This window comes from Pan troglodytes, chromosome 15 (assembly GCF_028858775.2).
Source record: "Pan troglodytes isolate AG18354 chromosome 15, NHGRI_mPanTro3-v2.0_pri, whole genome shotgun sequence".
NCBI lineage: Eukaryota > Metazoa > Chordata > Mammalia > Primates > Hominidae > Pan > Pan troglodytes.
Genome location: NC_072413.2, coordinates 103026272 through 103046778, shown reverse-complemented (window position 1 = coordinate 103046778; position 20507 = coordinate 103026272). Strand labels below are relative to the sequence as shown.

Here is a 20507-nt window from a genome sequence, read left to right as displayed (position 1 = left end):
TACAGGCATGTGCCACCACGCCCGGCTAATTTTTATATTTTTAGTAGAGATGGGGTTTCACCATGTTGATGAGACTGGTCTCGAACTCCCAACCTCAGGTGATCCACCTGCCTCGGCCTCCCAAAGTGCTGGGAATATAGGCGTGAGCCACCGCACCTGGCCATGTATGTGGTATTTTTAAGTCTGTAGGTACAAATTGACTTTAATTGGGAAGAAATTTTCCAAGTGTTTAATAATTTTGTTTACAAAATGTTTATTCAGAAACAGAAATACAAATTCCAGTCATCTAAACTTGGCACTGTTCTCTGCGGTTTGCTTCTGGCCAAACTGAGGGGAGCGGGCATGTTAGTTGACAGTTTCCCAGGGGCGTTTCCTGACGTGTGGTGGGTACCCCTCACGTGCAGCATGCCTTGCACACAGCTTCGGAGCCCCTTCTGCCTCAGAAGTTCGGTTTCTAGGGTTATAAAGTAATGCACATTTATTTGAAGACATGGAACCAGTATGAAGATAGCAGACTCCTCCCAGGGAACCGATCTTCCTTTCAGGGGTGACAACGCACCTTGGAGAACGCTACCTGCTCCGCCCACAGGTGCCTGCGCAGGATTTCCTCGGGGGCGGGGCGGGGTGGGAGGGGGTGGTCTCCACAGGGCTGAGCCCAGCCATCTGGGCCTGGATCCCTGCTGGGCCACATCTGGGCCAGGCGCCTTCTCCCAGGTTCACTCCTTAGTGAAGTGGGCCCGGCAGTGATGGAAGGAGAATGCAGCAGCCAACTGCGGAACAAGTGTGGACATTGTGCTCACCCTGTGGAGTCCAGGTAGCCCGATGAGCAGGCTGGCGGAGCCACCGGAAAGGGCCTGGCTGGGGTGGGTGGGTGGGTGTCTGAGGTGCGGACACTTGATGTGTTGCCTTGGTGTCTGCCTAAAGACAGAGTGGTGGGATCACGTCCCTCATCATAAACTCTCACAGTTGGTTTCTGGGTTGCTAGAAGTTTCTATCTGCAACCAGCGAGCCGTGTCCTTAAACTGGGATTTTGCTGTGACCTGAGCCAAGCTTTCCGTGTGGCAGCGCTGTGTGTGCTGGGCCTTAACTGGGATTTTGCTGTGACCTGACCCAGACTTTCTACGTGGCAGTGCTGTGTGCGCTGCGTTGCTGCATTTACTCACAGGAAGGCCGCTGTTCCTTCTCATTCCCTGTGTGGAGGTGGCTGTGTCCTCAGTGCCTGCTCAGGGTTTGTAGTGGAGCCAAGCAGGGAGGGGAGTTGTGATGTGTGGATGCCTGAGGGTTCGAGGGTAACCTCCCTTTCTCAGTGATGAGCCTTTGCAGTATTCTCAGGAGTGGCGATCACCCGTCTGGGAAGATGTGACTGCCAAGTGCAGCCCTCAGTTGAGGTGACACATGTTGCTTGGTCGCTCCAGCAGACTTGCCGCAGCTGGACAGTTTAAGCCCTTGGGGCTGCTTGCTGCCCCTTGCAGGCGTTCACTTCATCGGCCCATCCCTCACTCTGCCGTGCCCCTGGGAGATAAGCCCCGGCTTCTCACATCCGCCCCCCTTGCCTTCCACGCTGGGCCTGAATGAGCCTCTGCACTGCGCAGAGGAGCCCGGCAGGGGCCTTGCAGAGGAAGCTGGGAGCAGCTCCATGGACTGTTCCTGAAGCTGTCGGAACCAGCTGGATGAACTGGAGGTGCACTGAGGGCCTCCTTCTTGGGTGACAATTTGGTCAATGCCAGAACAAGAGGCTTGGAAAACCTACAGCGAGCTGGAGTGGAAGGTCCAGGAAAGGCCCTAAAAATGATAGGCTCTGAGCAGCCTGCTGGCCACAGCCACTGTGCAGTGGTTCCCATCGGCCTGTAGACGCCAGGCTCGGGGTCACTGCCTGGCCCGGCCCTGCCACCTCTGGGGCTTTCAGGGACCCTTCAGCACCCTCATCTTTTTGTGAAAAAGCCCCAAATGTACCCCCATCCCTGGGTTGGCCCGAGGCCCTGTGACCTTGCTGCCCCCACATTCCTGCAGACCATCGGACTGGGGGGTAGTTACACCGATCTGCTTGAAGGTTGGCAAGTTGCATGGAGTTGGGGGAGCGGGTGGGTGTCCACAGGCACCTCTTGGGTGGATGCCCAGAGTGGAGTCGAAAACCACCTCAGATTCAAAACAAAGCAACCTGGACGGGATGTTATGAACACGCAGCCTCTGCCTGATGAAAGCTCCTCTGTCCTGCACTCACACATGTGCCTCCCTGCAAGTGCCTCCATCGCAAGCTGCGGAGAAATCTGGCATGCCAGGCGAACCTGCCCACCAGGCTGCCCGGTGATCCTCTTACTGGAGCTGATGCAGAGCACAGCCAGGCCCATGGGCTGCATTTGGTTGACAGACAGGACTTTCATTACAGGTGGGTTCATTTCCCGCTGGGGTCAGAGAAGGGGCGTTCCAGGACCCTACAAAGAGCTGGGCAGGCCTGGGGACAGAGGGCACTGTGGTGCTGGGCCCCAGGAGGGGCTGCCCCACCAATGACCCCACCAGTGATAAAGCTGGGCAGCCTGCAGGGCAAGAGCCAGGTGGGGTGCGTGCTGCCCACAAGCTGAAGATCGGGTCCCAGGAAGCTCTCCCAGGGGCTCTGCCGTCTTCACCCTGTTCTTCCCACCTCGGCTGGTGGCCTGGCCTGTGACAGCTGTGCTGGACCCAGGCACCCAGCAGGACCAGCCACCCACTGAGGGGCAGGAGAACAAGAAGGGGCACTACCCAGCTCCGAGAGCTCAGTCGGGGCGGTGCCTCTGCCTCCCGACCCTGGCCAGAGGCCCAGCCCGTCCTGGGGACTGGCTGTACCGAGTCAGCCTAAGCCCAGTCCCACAGTGAGACACAGGCGGAAAGGTGCTGCCTCCATCCTGGCTGCCTGCTGTGGGGACTGGCTGGGTGGTGTAGGAGGGTGTGCACGTGTGTGTGCACCTACACGTATGTGCATGTGCAGCTGGAGGGGGTGCTGGGGGTGAGGGCCGGGGAAGTGGTCAGATCCCAGCCTGTTGGAAGATCCTGGTTTGTGATCCTGTCCCTGTGACCACGGGGCCACCACTCCCGCAGAGCTGCTCAGCCGTGCTCACACTGGGTGCGGCTGCGAGGAGCACGGGCCGTGCATTTTCCTCCTCGCCCGTGGGCCTGGCCAGCCTGGTGCTGAGGGTCACTGGGGACTGGGAGGGTCCCCAGGAGGCCACAACCCCTGCCACCACCCCAAACACTTGGCCCTCGACTGTGGCCTCATGGTTCCCCATGCTTCGCCTTCTGGATGCGAGTTGGGGGCCAGGCAGAGGTAGAGGTGCTGTCCCGAAGCAGGCAGGCTTGCCTGGAACAGTTCACACACCTGGAGCCCGGAGCTGGGAAGCAGGACACTGAGCCCCCGGGCCTGCTGCCTGGGCTGACCAGGTGTTAGCACTGTTCATCCTTTTTTTTTTTTTAATTTGAGACAGAGTCTCTTACTCTGTCGCCTAGGCTGGAGTGCAGCGGCGCAATCTTGGCTCACTGTAACCTCTACCTCCTAGGTTCAAGCGATTCTCTTGCCTCAGCCTCCCGAGTAGCTTGGGTTACAGGCGCCCACCACCACGCCCTGCTAATTATTTTTAGTAGAGACGGGATTTCGCCATGTTGGCCAGGCTGGTCTCAGACTCCTGACCTCAAGTGATCCGCCCGCCTTGGCCTCCCAAAGTGCTGGGATTACAGGCATGAGCCAGCGCACCTGGCCTTTTTGAGTTTCTGAAATAATTTTAAAACAAATCCCAGATGTTGAGACATTTTGACCCTAAAAACACGTTAAACTTCTTTCCTTTTTTTTTTTTTTTTTTTTTTTTTTTTTGAGACTGAGTCTCCCTCCGTCACCTAGGCTGGAGTGCAGTGGCATGTGATCTTGACTCGCTGCAACCTCTGCCTCCCCGGTATGATCAATTCTCCTGCCTCAGCCTCCCGAGTAGCTGGGACTACAGGCCTGTGCCACCATGCCCAGCTAATTTTTCTATTATTAGTACAGACAGGGTTTCACCATGTTGGCCAGGCTGGTTGATCTTGAACTCCTGACCTCGTGATCCGCTCGCCTCGGCCTCCCAACGTGCTGGGATTACAGGTGTGAGCCACCATGCCTGGCCAGGTTAAACTTTTTAAAAAAGACTCGTTTATTTTTTGAGGCGGAGTTTCGCTCTTGTCGCCCAGGCTGGAGTGCAGTGGCGTGATCTCAGCTCACTGCAACTTCTGTCTCCCGGGTTCAAGCAATTCTCCTGCCTCAGCCTCCCAAGTACCTGGGATTACAGGTGCCCGCTACCATGCCCAGCTAATTTTTTGTATTTTTAGTAGAGGCGGGGTTTCAACATGTTGGCTAGGCTGATCTCAAACTCCTGACCTCAGGTGATCCTCTTGCTTTGACCTCCCAAAGTGCTGGTACTACAGGTGTGAGCCAATGCGCCCAGCCAAAAAAGACATTTTCTTACACAACCACAATACCATTGTGAAAGAAAAATACAATTTCAGGGCCCCCAAATTCACTAGGCCAAAGGGAAAAATTAAGCTGGAAACTGACTCATTCAAGAAACCGCTGCAGCGGTTTCTGAGCAAACAGCTGCAGGTAGAAGGCCACAGGCCTCCACAGGCAGCTGCGCTTGTCTGCTGTATCTTATGAAAGCACAATTTGCTGAGCGAGACGATTGCGTGACGAACCTGGGAGGCAGAGGCTGCAGTGAGCCAAGATCGTGCCACTGCACTCCAGCCTGGGCAACAGGGCAAGACTCTGTCTCATAAAATATGTGTATATATTGAAGTCCCCAAATCTTGCTCTCTTTGGAAAAAGCACAGATCACAGACTGTTCCTGTGGTTTTGTGTTTCTTTTTCCTGGGCTCTGGCAAAATAAACCTCTGACTTGATTGAGAGCTGCCTCAGATGCTTTTTGGTTTACACCATACTGTAACTGGAAAATGAGGGAGAATTCTTTAATATCTAACACCTGCTTCATAGTCAGATGTCTGATTTTCTCCCTAAATTGTCCTTTTCTTTCTTTCTTTTTTTTTTTTTGAGATGGAGTCTTGCTCTGTCGCCCAGGCTGGAGTGCAGTGGCGCGATCTCCGCTCACTGCAAGCTCCGCCTCCTGGGTTCACGCCATTCTCCTGCCTCAGCCTCCCGACTAGCTGGGACTACAGGCGCCCGCCACCATGCCCGGCTAATTCTTTGTATTTTTAGTAGAGACGGGGTTTCACTGTGTTATCCAGGATGGTCTCGTTCTCCTCACCTCATGATCCACCCACCTCGGCCACCCAAAGTGTTGGGATTACAGGCGTGAGCCACCACGCCCGGCCCCTTTATTTCCTTTTTAACTTTTAAAAATTGAGGTACATAGTAGAGTCCAGAACATGCCAGAATTGTCAGTGTCCGCTTGGCAACAGTTTACACGGGAAGATACCCTGTAGCTGCTATGGGTTAAGGTAGGGGAGGTGTGTCCCCACCGTTGCCAACAGGATTTGTGGGCCTGATCTGCTTGTGAATGGGCACCTGCGGGGCCTGGCCTTTACATGTCGTGAGGTTTGCCCAGGTTGTGTGTGTTGCTGTTCTTTTTTAAAAAATTAATTGTTTTGGTCGGGCGCGGTGGCTCACGCCTGTAATCCCAGCACTTTGGGAGGCTGAGGTGGGTGGATCATGAGGTCAGGAGTTCAAGACCAGCCTGGCCAAGATGGTGAAACCCCGTCTCTACTAAAAATACAAAAATTAGCCAGGCATGGTGGCAGGTGCCTGTAATCCCAGCTACTTGGGAAGCTGAAGCAGAGAATTGCTTGAACCTGGGAGGAGGAGGCTGCAGTGAGCCGAGATTGTGCCACTGCACTGCAGCCTGGGCAACAAAGCGAAACTCCTTCTCAAAAAAAATAATAATAATAATAATAATTAATTTTTAGGCCGGGCGTGGTGGCTCATGCCTGTAATCCCAGCACTTTGGGAGGCTAAGGCGGGCAGATCACGAGGCCAGGAGTTCGAGACCAGCTTGGCCAATGTGGAGAAACTCCGTCTCTACTAAAAATACAAACATTAGCCGGGCGTGGTGGCCTGTAGTCACAGCTACTCGGGAGGCTGAGGCAGGAGAATCGCTTGAACCTGGGAGGCGGAGGCTGCAGTGAGCCAAGATGGCACCACTGCACTCCAGCCTGGGTGACAGAGTGAGACTCTGTCTCAAAAAAAAAAAATTAATTTTTAAATTGACAAAAATTGTATATCATGTACAACATGTTTTGAAATATGTGTACACTGTGAAACAGCTAAGTCGAGCTAATTAATATGCACTGCCACACATACTCGTCACTTTTTGGGGTGAGAACACTTAAATCTACTCTCTTAGTGGTTTTATTATTATTTTTTTGAGATGGAGTCTTGCTCTGCCGCCCAGGCTGGAGTGCAGTCGTGCAATCTCTGCTCACTGCAACCTCCACCTCCCAGGTTCAAGCGATTCTCCTGCCTCGGCCTCCTGAGTAGCTGGGACTACAGGCATGTGCCACCATGCCAGGCTAATTTTTGTATTATTAGTAAAGATGGGGTTTCATCATGTTGGCCAGGCTGGTCTCGAGAACTCCTGACCTCGTGATCCACCCGCCTCAGCCTCCCAAAGTACTGGGATTACAGGCATGAGCCACCGTAGCCAGTCTCTCCTAGTGGTTTTCAAGAATATAATCCACTGTTACTGATTACGGGCCCTGTGTACAAGAGATCCCCCGAGCTCATTCCTTCCAACTGAAATTTTGCATCTTTTGACCACCATCTCCCCAGCCACCCCCCTCAGCCCCTGGCAACCACCAGTCTACTCTGCATCTGTGAATTTCCCTTTCTTTTTTGAGACAGGGTCTTGCTCTTACCCACGCTGGAGTGCAGTGGTGCAAACATGGCTCACTGCAGCCTCAACCTCTTGGGTTGAGTTTTGCTTTTTTTTTTTTTTTGAGACAGAGTCCCGCTCTGTCACCCAGACTGGAGTGCAGTGATTACGATCTTGGCTCAACGCAACCTCCGCCTCCCGGGTCCAAGTGATTCTCCTGCCTCAGCCTCCTGAGTAGTTGGGATTACAGGCACGCACCATCACGCCCGGCTAATTTTTGTATTTTAGTGGAGACGGGGTTTCACCATGTTGGTCAGGCTGGTGTCAAACTCCTGACCTCAAGTCATCTGCCCAGCTTGGCCTCCCAGAGTCCTGGGATCACAGCCGTGAGCCACCATGCCCAGCCTTTATTTTATTTTATTTATTTATTTAGAGACAGAGTCTCGCTCTGTTGCCAGGCTGGACTGCAGTGGCACGACCTTGGCTCACTGCAACCTATGCCTCCTGGGTTCAAGCAATTCTCCCGCCTCAGCCTCCTGAGTAGCTGGGACTGCAGGTGAGCGCCACCACACCAGGCTAATTTTTTTTTTTTACTTTTTTGTAGAGATGGGGGTCTCACTATGTTGCCCAGCCTGGTCTCAAACTCCCGGCCTCAAGCAATCCTTCCACCTTGGCCTCTCAAAGTGCTGGGATTACAGGTGTGAACCACATACCGGGCCTAGTAATTCTTTATATTTTTTCCTCTTCAGATAACTGGTGTGGTTTCTGTATCCTGGCTGATAATGCCTTCATTTTTAAAGAATATTTTTTTTCTTTTCTTTCTTTCTTTTTTTTTTTTTTGAGATAGAGTCTCACTCTGTTGCCCAGACTGGAGTGCAATGGCGTGATCTCGGCTCACTGCAACCTTCCCCTCCCAGGTTCAAGTAACTCTCTTGTCTCAGCCTCCCAAGTAGCTGGGATTACAGGCATGTGCCACCACGCCTGGCTAATTTTTGTACCTTTAGTAGAGATGGGGTTTCTCCATGTTGGCCAGGCTGGTCTCAAACTCCTGATCTCAGGTGATCCACCTGCCTCAGCCTCCCAAAGTGCTGGGATTACAGGTGTGAGCCCCTGTGACCAGCCTAAAGAATATTTCAATGTATGTGAACTTCTAAGTTGACCTTCCTTTTCCCTTCAGCATCGCAGATGTGGGTGCGTGCATGGCCTTCTGGTGGGAAGTGAGCCATTGTTCCTATCATTGCTTCTCTAGATGAATCTCCTGTTTCCACCCTAGCTGCCTTTAAGGCCTGTAGGATGTGTTCAGGTACGGTTTTCTCCACGTTACCCCCTTGCAGTTACAGAGATGCTTGGATTTGTGGATTATTTTCTTTCATGAATTTCAGAAAGTTCTTAGTGATTCGCTCTTGGAATATTTCTTCTTTATTCTCTCCTGTTCCTGCTCTGGGACTCCAGTTACACCCAGTTACACCCAGTTACACCCAGTTAGGCCACCTGACTTTGGCCCACAGATCTTGGACCCTCTGTCGTCTTCCCTCCCCTCTCCGTGTTTGGATCTTCTCTAGTGACCAATCTTCAAGTTAACTGATCCATTCCTCTGTGATGTCCAGTCTGCTGTTAAACTCATCTAAAGATCATTTATATCCTGTATTTTTCATTTGCAGCATCTTCATTCTGTCTTTTACTGAAGTGTCCCTGTTTCTGCTGAACATCCTTATCTCTTGGTGAATGTCACCCGCCATTTCCACAGGCCCTCCCCACCTCCCCAGAGTTCCTTCAAAGCCCTTGACTTCGGTTTTACCACTGGGGCTGTCTCTGCTTCTACTGCTCACTGTGGCTCACGTTTTCTTGCCTTTTCATGTGTCTTGTAATGTCTTACTGCAGGCTAGACAGTTCATATAAAAGAACAATCGAGGCTGAAGCAAACAACGTTTAGTTCCAGAGAGGGGCACGTGCCTTCCACTGTGAGGCTGCCAGAGTGGGAACAGAGTTGTCCTTCCCGGTAGTTGAGCTAGCTCTGGACTTCTCTGCAGCTGTAGTTAGGCCTTCAGACGCCCTGAGGGTGGCATCAGGGCATGGCTTCGGTGGGGTCTGAGCTTTGAGCACAGTGATTCTGGACATCAGCCTGTGTGTCGCAGCCAAGCCACTGGCTTTGGGGGCTGCACGATTTATCCGTTCTTCAGCCGGACTGCCGTCCTTTTTGGCCACTGGAGGCTTCCTTTGCTCTCCATTCCAGCCCCCCTCGCCTTGCGCCCGGGGTGTCTTGCAGCCTCTTCCTCAGCCTTTGGGGGCTTGCCTCCCGCCCACTGTCCCAGCTCCCCTGCTGGGCCTCCAGACTTTGGGAACAAAAATCCCAGCATATCTGTGAGAGGGGCGTTCTCGGGGGAGTGTCCGTCAGCTCCCTGCCCCCACTCCCAGCTTTTGGCACTTTCTTCCTGAGCACTCAGTGTGGACCTGAGGGAGGCCAGGGAGCTTTGGACTTGCCTGTTGCAGGGTCCTCCAGACCCTGGGGGCTTGGCAGCCGCACTAGTGGACAAGCGGTTTGCATGTACGTCGCCTGGTCCCTCCTTACCTGACTCTGAGGGGCCTCTTTCTCTCACTCCCCTCTGGGGACGAGAGCAGCAGGGCCTCTCTTCTCTACTGGGTGCCACAGAAGTCAGGTTTGGAACCTGTTGCTTCTGAGGTTCCTGTGAGGCCACAGGGAAGTCAGAAGAAAGGCTTGGCCTTCTGAGGTCTGTGGGTCACCAACATCCAGCCAGGTGAGGAGCAAGGGCCACCACGGGTGACACCGTGATGCCATGGCACAGTCTGAACCCGAATCTTGGAGTGGGAGGAGCAGGATGGAGTATTTTGGCTTGTTAAAGTCTAACTTTTAAAGGTTAGGAAACCAGGGAATCTCCTGGAGGGGCTCTGCTGGCAGGGCCCAAAAGACAGTGCCTTTGAAGGAAGCTGCGTGTTAGAAAAACAGTCTCCAAATTCCCACTTTCTGGCTGAAAATGCAAAATAAAGGCAGCTTTCCAAGCCATGTGGTCCCAGAAACAAACAAACAAAAAGGACTTCTCCTCATCACAGACCTAGAGCCACGTGCAACATGGTGCTGGCTGTGCAGCTGGGTGGCCGAGGCCAGGCTTTGTGCAGGGACATCTGCTTCCTCCTCCTCATGATGGAAACTCCTGCCCATCACTGTGCACGTCGCACTGATACCACGGTGACATGGAGGCTACGGTCCCCCGTGTGGCCTTGGCAGGAAAAGAGACAGCCAGGGTGGCTGCCTGCTTAGACTTCAGGCCTCCCCTGGGGACAGGATTTCAGGTATCAGTCCCCCCAGCTGATGAACCAGTGAGAACAGGCTTATCCAGGTGGTTTTATTTAATAAAATTTTACAAAAGTCAGGGCTGACTTCTTGGCTCTGCCCTTCAAAGAGCACAGTTTTCCTTGGCAGATAACTGGGGGAAGCCACGGGCCCACCAGAGGCTCTCGCAGGCCAGTGGTGCGACCTCCTGTCCACAACCGTGAGGGAGAAAGGCCTGTCCTTGAGGCTGCTGGGCAGGGGCCCAGGCAATAAGTGAGGGCACCTGCGAGGCTTTGAGGACACAGCACATCTGTACACCCTCATGGTGCCCTGACCACACAGCAGCCAGGACACAGTGTGACAGACAGACGGTTTCTGAGCGGTCTCAACAGCTGTCTCTCTGGTGACGTTTCAGTGCCTTCCCCTTTTCCTCTGAACTCATGGATTTGGCCACAAGTTGCTCCCCCTGGACTAAGCAGCCCAGAAGCCATGCCCAGGGTCCATCCCTGAGCAACCCCCACCAGGTGCCAGCAGCATTCACATGGGGCAGGGGGCCCATGGGTGCCACCTGGACCCCGACAGCCTGTCATGGCACCCAGAAACCTCTGTCTCCCCTTGGCTCTGCCAAGGACACATCCTCCATCTCCTGGTCAGACCCGAGACGAGCCCAGAACACAGGACAGGTCCTGTTGGAGAGATCCCAGGAATGGGCCTGGGGTCTGGAAAACAGCTCCACAGACAGCTCTGGTTTCCACATCAATCCAGCCAGGAAGAAAATGAAAAATTCCTCATAAAGGTACAAAGTCCTCCTGATTTTAGCAAACGTCGCTATTAAAGAGTGTCAATTTGAGCTTGCGTGGAGTGAACATCCTTTTCCTTGGAATAGTGATGTGCTGGCCACCTCCGCATGAGGGGGTCTTCAGGAAGCGGCTGCATGTCATCAGCCTCCCCTGTTTGCTGCCAGGCGGCCCCGAGAGCTGAGATGAGAGGACAGCAGTCAGGCGCGCGCACCCCGGGCAATGAGAAGCGCTAGCTTGGGCGTTTGCCCCTGGCCGCCCCCTGCCTCTCGGCCCCCTAGTGTTCTCTCCTTGGTTCTCCTCTTAGAAACCTTCTCATCATGGGATGTCACCAGAGAGGCGCCCAGGGAAAACATGCTGGGGCTTCCTCATGGTGCAGTCTGTGGCTCTGGCCTGCAGCCAGCCCCGAAGACAGCAGTGGGCCCACATCTTAGGCGGGATCTCTGGCCCTTGTGCTACGTGTCTGGCACTCCCTGGTGGAGGCTGCCACTACCCTGCACACTCACAGCCCTCCAGTGGCCACTCTTGGACTACACCACAGACTTCCCCCAAACAGCTGCGGCTGGACGTCTCCCCCGCCGGCTGCTGTGAACAACACAGCCACGAACATTTCTTTACAGCTGCTGCTCTAGGATAACCCTCCTGTGCTACGGTGCTTTTCAAAAAGATGGACAGCCTGTGAAGACGGCCGATCAGGGCCCTCTCCTGTTGCCCCATGGCACCTGTCGCCTGTCACCTGTGTGCTGACCATCCAGGGAACCCACCCCATGTCAGCTGGGGGCAGTGCCACATTCATGCCTAATTCTTGCCCAGAAGCTGACCCTGGCCGCCTCCTGTGCTATGCAACCTTCCTGCTGTCCCAGCTCAGTCTCAGGTCCTTGTTACCTCCTACCAGGCCACAGGGCAGTACTTTACCCCTGCGCCTCCCTGCATGTCACTCTTCATGCTCACAGCCGCCCATGCGCCCCTCCCACCATCTCCTGGGTGTACACAATGAGCCCCGACTGTTCCAGGGTCCTGGGTCTCCAGGGTGAGCAGGAAACCAGGTGAGCTAGGCCTGGCCATCTCACCCCTCCTGCAATACTTGGTCTGAGGGTGGGCTCCAGACTCCAGCCCAGAAAAGCTTTTCTTCCCCCTGATAAAAGAGAGAGCTGCAGGAAGAAGTCCCCTTCTCTGCCCATCTCCTCTTCCGCCTTGAGCCCGGCTGTGATGATGTGATGAAGTGACTCTGTGGCAAGAACCGCGGCTCATGAGAGAAAAGCTGTGGGCAGACCCTGTGTAGGGTAAGCAGCCCATGACTGAAGCCGCCAGTCAGATCCGTTCACGACAGCTGCCCAGGCGGAGTCAACATCCCCTGGCCCAACAGTCACAGCCTGGTCCTGCCTCATCCTTCCAGCCTGGTCATCCACACCTGGCGTCTCAGCTTCCCTGCAGCTCTCTTCTCTGCCTGGCTTCTCCTGCGTGACCCACCCATAACCTGGGTCCTCTGGCCTAAGAGTCTTTCCGGATGGTATTTATATTCCTTGGCACCCTGCAGTGGTGTTCACAATTTGCCTGTCTGCCCTAAATAGCACAAATGTTTGTTTTCTGGAAGTCCACAAGACTCAAAGGAAGAAAACAAGCAACTGACTCACATCAGAGAAAGCGGAGGGCTCCACATGTGTGGACACCGCCAGCGCGGTTCCCTGAGGCCTCTCCTTGGTGACCACTCACCTTGGTCTGGATCAGGGCTTTGCAATGCTGGAGACAGAAGCTGCTGACAGTGAGGAGTCCTTCAGGCTCTTTGAGGTCACAATCTTCCATGATGTGGCCCTGGCCTCCAGAAAGGTTCTAAGGAGACAGACCCCATCAGACAGCCAGTACAGTCATCATTTTGTCTCCTGTTTCCTTTTCCCCTGAGCCCCTCTACTAATTTCATGCTAAAACTGCAAAGTTCTCTCAGGCCCCTCTCAAGGTCAGCGCACCAGTTTCCCGTGTCGCCCTGCCACTCGCTGCCTCATGCCCGGCTCACAGGCCTCGCTCCCGTTCAGGACCTCAGCGCCCCTCAGCTGCTCAATGGGAATAATGTCTTCACGGCCACTTTCAGACACACCCTTCAGGCTGCCGCCACTCAGAGCTGGCCCGCACCTGAGGCTTCTATTCAGGCCTCCCCCATTTCCTAGCCTCCTGGTTCTCTGTTTTCCTCACACAATGACACAGTCAGGGCTGATCTCACTGGGAGCCTCTCTGTTCCTTTCTGCCCTTCACTTCCTTCCTGGCCAGCCCAATGTGCCCCATGGGCCAACAGGGCAACCATTTTCATGCCCCTGTCTTCACCAGGGCCAATCTGCCTGCCTGGCTGGCCCTTTTTGAGTTTTCCATGTTTGAAAATTTCCATAATATTTAAGAATGAGGAAAGATCATTGAAATCTAGATCTCTGAAAGGCGGCCCTCCCTATGACTGGTGTTTTCTGCGACAGCCCAGGAGCTTGAGCACATGCACGGCAGTCTGTGCGTGGCAGTGGCGCATGTGGTGGTGTGTGGTGTGTGTGCGTGGCGGCGTGTGCGTGGTGGCGTGTGCGTGGCGGCGTGAGTGGTGGCGTGTGAGTGGTGGCGTGTGTGTGGTGGCCGTGGCGGCGTGTGCGTGGCGGCGTGTGCGTGGCGGCGTGTGCGTGGCGGCATGTGGTGGCGTGTGAGGCGTGTGCGTGGCGGCGTGTGCGTGGCGGCATGTGGTGTGTGAGGCGTGTGCGTGGCGGCGTGTGCATGGCGGCATGTAGTGGCGTGTGAGGCGTGTGCATGGCGGCGTGTGTGTGGTGGCGTGTGAGGCGTGTGCATGGCGGCATGTAGTGGCATGTGAGGCGTGTGCATGGCGGCGTGTGCGTGGTGGTGAGGCATGTGCGTGGCGGCGTGTGCATGGCGGCATGTAGTGGCATGTGAGGCGTGTGCGTGGCGGCGTGTGCGTGGTGGCATGTGCGTGGCGGCGGCAGTAGCATGAGTGCACACACACTGTTGCACATCTCTGAATGCGTTGTCTGCTGCAGGCTCAGGCCCGTTCCTTCCAGAGCCTTTCCCCACCTCCTGCTCTAGGCTTTGCTGGCTCCTGCCTCAAGCATTCGGGAGTCATCCAGTGGCCCTGACACGTTTATGGGGCCACCTAGTGGCTTTAACCCACCTGAACCCACACCTCTGCCTGCACCCACCCCTTGGGCGCGGCCAAGGGCCACTGGCGACAGTGAAGTTCAACCACACTCCCAGGAGCCCTGTGTCAACCCAAACCGCCTACCTTCTGCGCAGCATCTATTCCAAGAACAAGAAAGAAGTTCTCCTGGCAACGGGACTCGCTCCAGAGGCGCTGAGAAGTAGACGTGGTGTGTATGCTCTGAAGGGCTCTCCAGAGTTTTCTGGATTCGTTACTGGAAAAAAGATGCAGTTGTTAAAAGGTGACCTTGAGAGCCTTCTGAGGAGATCACGAGGCACGGCCCGAGGCACGCAGCGGGGCGCCTGGCCTTTACCCGCAAGCCGAGACGCGCACAAGCCAAGAGGCGTATGGCTGTTAAGAACCCTAAAAACAGTGTTCCCAGGCTGGGCACGGTGGCTCACGCCTGTAATCTCAGCACTTTGGGAGGCTGAGGCTGACAGATCAGGAGGTCAGGAGTTCAAGATCTGCCTGGCCAACATAGTGAAACCCCGTCTCTACTAAAAATACAAAAAAATAGCCGGGCGTGGTGATGGGCGCCTGTCATCCCAGCTACTGGGGAGGCTGAGGCAGGAGAATCGCTTGAACCCGGGAGGCGGAGGTTGCAGGGAGCGGAGATCGTGCCACTGCACTCCAGCCTGGGGGACAGAGTGAGACTCTGTCTCAAACAAACAAACAAAAAAACAAATAAAAACAGCATTCCCTGCAGGAGCACTGGGCCGTCTCATTTATTTGTTCATTTATACTTTTATTCAAACAACACGTGCCATCCTTCAACACCCCAACCCACCTCCCGTGCCCCCTCTATGCCTCACAACACCTGCCCTGGAGTAGCTGACTTACTGCCGTTACTGTCTCCTCCAAGGAGTGGAAGCTCCGTGAGGCCAGATATTTTGCTGGTTTTGTTCACTCAAGTGCCTAGAACTGTGCTGAGTACAAAACAGATGCTCCCAAACTACGAGTACCAGTGCATGCTCAGGAGAACAAATGAGCAAACCAACGGTGAATGTCTACTATGTGCCACACGTCACTGCTACGCACTGTGAGGGACTGAGAAGGTCTGCCTGCAGGAAGTTCACGCTCTAGTATGGAAGGGAAAATGAGTGCAAGGGCAGGTGCGGCAGCTCACACCTGTAAGCCCAGCACTTTGGGAGACTGAGGAGGGCAAATCACTTGAGCTCAGGAATTTGAGACCAGCCTGAGCAACATAGCAAAACCCTGTCTCTACAAAAAATACAAAAATTAGCTGGGTGTAGTGGCGGATGCCTGTAGTCCCAGTACTCAGGAGGCTGAGGCAGGAAGATCGCTTAAGCCTAGGAGACGGAGGCTGTAGTGAGCTGAGATGGTGCCACTGCACTCCAGATGAGTACAGAAGAAGAGCAAATGTGCTAAACACCAAACCATTTCCAAAAATACCCCAGTGTTTCAGAACACACAAACCATGCTCTACTCCACCCCCAAAGTACCATCCAGCCTTCTGTCCCACGAGTGTCCAGCCCCGCCAAGTCCTGACACCCAGGACTCCCCATGCCTCTGGGTCCGCGAGTTGTGCTGCTGGGGACAGAGATGTCAATGCTGCCAGCACAGAGCCCACCCCCACCGTCAGCTTGCTGGGACCACATTCTCCACAGTTTCTCCCCAGGGATCATGATTTGCAGAAGCACCACACACAGAGGGCACACTGGCCATCTGGGCAATGCTGGTTGCGGCCTTCTGGGCTCCAGGCCTCTGTCCTCAAGCCCCCGTAGAGGGTACCCTGGGGCAGGTGCTGGGTTGGACCCCAGTAGAGGACACGGTGGGCCAGGGCTGGAGCCCAGAATGGCCTGTCTGCAGAGCTCTCTGAAAGTCCAGGCCTGCTCAGAGACACAAAAATCAGCAGGCTGACCTGGCTCTCCCCTGGCTGCTGGGAGACCCACTCCGCAGACCACACCAAGGGACAGGGAAGCTAGCTCACCCCAACCTTCACTTCCCTCCTCCCTCTGGGGCCTTAGGCCAACTTACCTTGAGCTTCTCAACCACTGCGGCCTAATCCACTCGAGCGCTGTTTGTCTTTCAATGCTCAGTTGAAAGTGTGTCCCTGGAAAATGGCCATCTGCGAGTGACTGTGGGTGCACTTTCCCCTAGGAGCCTGTGGCCCTGCAGGCAGCACCGGGAGCACCCCTGGGGCTGGGCCTGGGGCTGACAATGGGGCTCCAGAGTGTGGAACGTTTTCTAGAACTCTGTGGCTGAGAACCATGAGGCAGCCGGTGCCCACTCAGCCAAGTCCCCCAGAAGGCCCCTGTGCCCACTGCCCAGGCCCACCAGCCACTCGCAGTGAATGCGAGGCCCCCACCCACTCCACCAGCACTGGCAGTGAGACCCAAGAGGAGCTGGGCTTGGGTCCAGCTGCTCCAGGTGAGCTGGCTGGGGAGGAGGATGAATAGGGCTCAGAGTGGAAGGCCACAGCTGGAGCGTCAATCGTGCTGCCCCTTCTCATAGGACCCCTATGACCCACAGATGGCAGGGACCTCAGGAGAGATGCTACTCTCCATAAAGGCAAAAACAAAGCCTCACACACCTACTTTTATCAAACAAAAGTACAAAAGCAGTTGCTGTAAGAAATATTTCTTAAGTTCATTACCACAATTTATGTACACATTCAAGGCCAGGTTTTTCTTCACTGCTTATTTCTAGGAAATGGTCTATGGTGGAAATGTCTTCAGCTGCCTGCTGGACTGTTATATCTTGAAAAGCACACTTTAAAATGTTCTCATAGCTGAGAATGGGCTGAAAAGAAAAGAAAAAAAGCATACCAAAGTTAGGAGAAAGACATACATAACGTTACCTTATTCCAAAGAAATAATTGTGATAGAAATGAAATTTGTAATTGATCATACCATTAGTGTTACTATCACTTGACATATTCATTCCTAAAAATCACCAAGTTAGCAAAATCACACAAAACCAGAGGACTCATGGGAAAGGTGGGGTTAGGACAAAACATTCAAACTTCATCAGTGACACATGAAAAAAGATGGCCACCCAATAATGTTAGTGCTGTTTTCCATGTTTGGTTAAGAAATTATACATGCGGCCGGGTGTGGTGGCTCACGCCTGTAATCCCAGCACTTTGGGAGCCCCAGGTGGGCAGATCATGAGGTCAGGAGTTCGAGACCAGCCTGGCCAACATGGTGAAACCCCATCTCTACTAAAAATACAAAAATTAGCTGGGCATGGTGGTACACGCCTATAATCCCAGCTACTTAGGAGGCTGAGGCAGGAGAATCGCTTGAACGGGGGGGGGGGGGGGGGGGGCGGGCAGAAGTTGCAATGAGCCGAGATTGTGCCACTGCACTCCAGCCTGGGTGACAGAGCGAGACTCCGTCTCAAAAAAAAAAAAAAGAAATTATACATACTACAGTAAGCACAGCACTTTACCTTGGCAAAGACAAAGGCTTGCAGGCTGAGTTAGTGTGAAGCGGTAGGAGGAGGGTGGTCTGAACCGGGTGAAGTCCTAACACCAGGTGTTGACAGGTGTGCTACATCGGGGCACTAAGCGCTGTGTGTGGGTGTGCGTGTGCGAGTCTCATGTATTCCAACGGGCCCCAGCTCAGCTGGGGGCAGTTTTCTGCATTTATCTACTCTTTCTTGTGAAATTTCAACTATGCTCTAATTGTTCCCTAATACATCAATCATGCTGGAAAACAAATCCTGTATTCAAAACAAGCATTACAGCAGACCTTACTCTATTAAGAGTGGATCTCATCAGGATTCCAGGGAAACTGCTTCAGAAAACAGTCCGGCTGGGCATGGTGGCTCACGCCTGTAATCCCAGCACTTTTGAGAGGCCGAGGCGGGCGGATCACCTGAGGTCAGGAGTTCAAGACCAGCCTGGCAAACATGGTAAAACCCAGTTTCTACTAAACATACATATATATATATATATAAAGTTAGCCGGGCGTGGTGGTGGATGCCTGTAATCCCAGCTACTCAGGAGGCTAAGGCAGGAGAACTGCTTGAACCCAGGAGACAGAGGTTGCAGTGAGCCGACACAGTGCCACTGCACTCCAGCCTCAGCGACAGAGTGAGACTGTCTCAAAAAAAAAAAAAAAAAAAAAAAAAAAAAGAAAAGGAAAAGAAAACAGGCCAGCCCTGAGAACTACAATATCTTTATTTCCTTCCTTACTGGTTTTATTTCTGATCTCTCATGATGGTGCTTGGGATGAACCATTTGGGAAGAAGTGGCAGAGAAAGAGGAACAATGGAAGGAAGAAGACAGGAAAAGAGAAGGAGCGGAAGTGTCACCAAACGGTAAACACCCACAGTCTGCTCTGAAAGAGAGCAGGGGGCAGGGGCCTGAAGGCTGGGACCCTGGCTCCCGGACAGGTGGGAATGGGCATCACCCAATTCATTACAAGCTCCCGGACAGGTTGGATCCCGCGTCACCCAATTCATTACAAGCAAGTTGAAATGTGATCATGTGATTTTAGAATCTCTGAGACTTTTGAACTCAGCAGATTCAGAATTCAGACAAAAAGCTCCTCCTCAAATGCCCTGAGCTGGGGCCAGTGCAGCCCCCACCAATGGGGAATGGACAGGCTGGGGGAGGAATGGTCAGAAAGAGCGACCCAGCTCAGGTGGCCCCCACCTGGCCTTGGTGTGACCCATTTCTGCAGCCTCCTCTGCCAACTCATTGCTTCCCTGGCCTCAGGATGGGACTGCCAACCACATGGCCAGGGACGAAGGCCAGGAGAGAAGCAGACGCTCTGGGGCTGTCAGCCCCCTCCCTGGCCAGCACGCCACAGCATTCGAGGGCTGCAGGCCTCTTGGTGTGTACACGTCCCACTCAACATGGTGACCACAGCACAGCAGAAATACCTCAGAAGGTGGGACAGCAGAAGTTCCTGTCACCCAAGGTCCACCCTGGCATGGTTGGTGAGAACTGCACTCTTTTGGGGCAGAAGTGGTTCTCGGTGGCTGGGGTTCTGTGGGTCCCTCGAGGAGTTCAAGGGACTGTGAGAATTGTCCAGACTTGGCTGAAGATTCTCGAAAGCCTTCAAACTCCCCCCAAGTGCTGCTGTGTTCCCCAGGGTCAGGACATCGGGCAGTGCAGGTGGAACCGCCCTCACGGGGCATGGAGATGCTGGCTTTCCCATCGGACAGGAGAAGGTCGGGGCAGGTCCGTCTCCATTCCAAACTGTCATCATCACTCAGCCTCTCAGGTGCCACTCGGAGGGAAGCGCTGGCTGCTTCCTCCTGGAGGTCACTCAAAGGCTCTCCCCCCAGCTCCCGCCGGCCTTGCATCTTGGAGCCGCCAGGCCAGCAGAGGCCCGATGGGCAGCTGCTCAGGAGACATGCACGCCGGGGTGCTGGCCGCCCAGGACTGCCCAACCTTCCCCTGCCCTGGAGAGGGCCAGGGGACGCTGCAGGAGTGCCCCGGGCTGCCCAGTGGCTGACGGTGAAAAGTGCCCACGTGCTGCTGTGGAACTGACACAAACCACAGGAATGGTCCGGTCGCCCGGGAGTCCTGGCTTCCTCCCACGCGCGCGGGCGCGGAGTCCGATACAGGGGCGCGTACCAGACCCACGGCAGGTGTGAGAGGGGCGGCCCAAGGTGGGGCTCCTGCTCTGGAGAGAGCCGCGAGGGGGCCTGGGAGGCCCACGCTGGCCAGAGGAGCGAGAGCCGGGCGCCCGCGGGAGTCCCAAGTGGGAAGGAGTGGGTGCGGCGCCCCGGGGCCTCCCGAGAGTCCCTCTCGCACGCGGCCCGCAGAGCAGCCCTGGAGCGCCTGGGCCTGGACAGGGCCCGAGATGGCCGGCTAAGCGCCTGGCCCACGGCTCCCGAGAGTCCCCGCGTGTCCTGGGCCCGGGCCCGGGCCCCGCACCCACCTTGGTCGCCGCCTCGGCGGGGCCGCGCGGGACCAGGCCGAGAGAAACCTGCAACCAGCCGTTCCCCCCTGCCTGCGCCGCCCCGTTGCCTGGCAACGGCGTGCGCCAGCTCCGCTTCCGGCGTCCGTCGCCGTGGCGTCAGCACGCATCCGGGGCGAGGCCAGCGCCGGCCCCCGCCGTCCAGGACCCGCCCCGGACCCGCCCTCCCTGCCCCGGGCCGCCTCCGCTGCGGGTGGGATCTGGCTTCCACACTGGCCGAGCCCTGGGCGCCGGGCCGCTCGAGCTTTCTGTCCGTGCTCAGTTCGCCGCCCGAGTGGTTCTTTCTTTTTTTTTTTTTTCTTTTTTTTTTTTTCTTTTTTTTTTGAGACGGAGTCTCCCTCTGTCGCCCAGGCTGGAGGGCAGTGGCGCGATCTCGACTCACTGCAAGCTCCGCCTTCCGGGTTCACCCCATTCTTCTGCCTCAGCCTCCCGAGTAGCTGGGACTACAGGCGCCCGCCACCACGCCCGGCTGATTTTTTTGTATTTTAATAGAGACTGGGTTTCACCGTGTTAGCCAGGATGGTC

At 55.0% G+C, this 20507-nt stretch overlaps 1 protein-coding gene across 2 annotated transcripts; it reads right to left on the bottom strand.

Moving 5' to 3' along the window:
• Positions 1 to 215: 215 nt before the first annotated feature.
• On the bottom strand, positions 216 to 20074 carry CLBA1 (clathrin binding box of aftiphilin containing 1). Of its 2 annotated transcripts, none has more exons than XM_016926829.4 (5): positions 18937 to 20037; positions 16700 to 16845; positions 14167 to 14296; positions 12618 to 12734; positions 216 to 454 (listed from the first exon to the last, which is right to left on the bottom strand). In XM_016926829.4, the coding sequence occupies exons 1-5, from the start codon at positions 19360 to 19362 to the stop codon at positions 440 to 442; spliced, it is 834 nt and encodes a 277-aa protein (XP_016782318.2). In that variant the 5' UTR covers positions 19363 to 20037; the 3' UTR covers positions 216 to 439. The 2 variants fall into 2 exon arrangements, with proteins under 2 accessions (XP_016782318.2, XP_016782317.2); XM_016926828.4 differs by lacking the exon at positions 216 to 454 and adding an exon at positions 10167 to 11084 and having other exon boundaries at positions 18937 to 20074.
• Between the last annotated feature and the right edge of the window lie 433 nt (positions 20075 to 20507).

Bases quoted from the DNA above. Each gene is read 5' to 3' on its own strand.
- CLBA1 (XM_016926828.4), bottom strand. From the start codon at position 19,362: ATGCAAGGCCGGCGGGAGCTGGGGGGAGAGCCTTTGAGTGACCTCCAG. The intron at 16,846-18,936 runs GTATTTCTGCTG...TTTTCTTTTCAG, and splicing joins CTGCTGTCCCACCTTCTGAG to CCCATTCTCAGCTATGAGAA. The intron at 14,297-16,699 runs GTAATGAACTTA...TCTTTTTTCCAG, and splicing joins GAATGTGTACATAAATTGTG to TAACGAATCCAGAAAACTCT.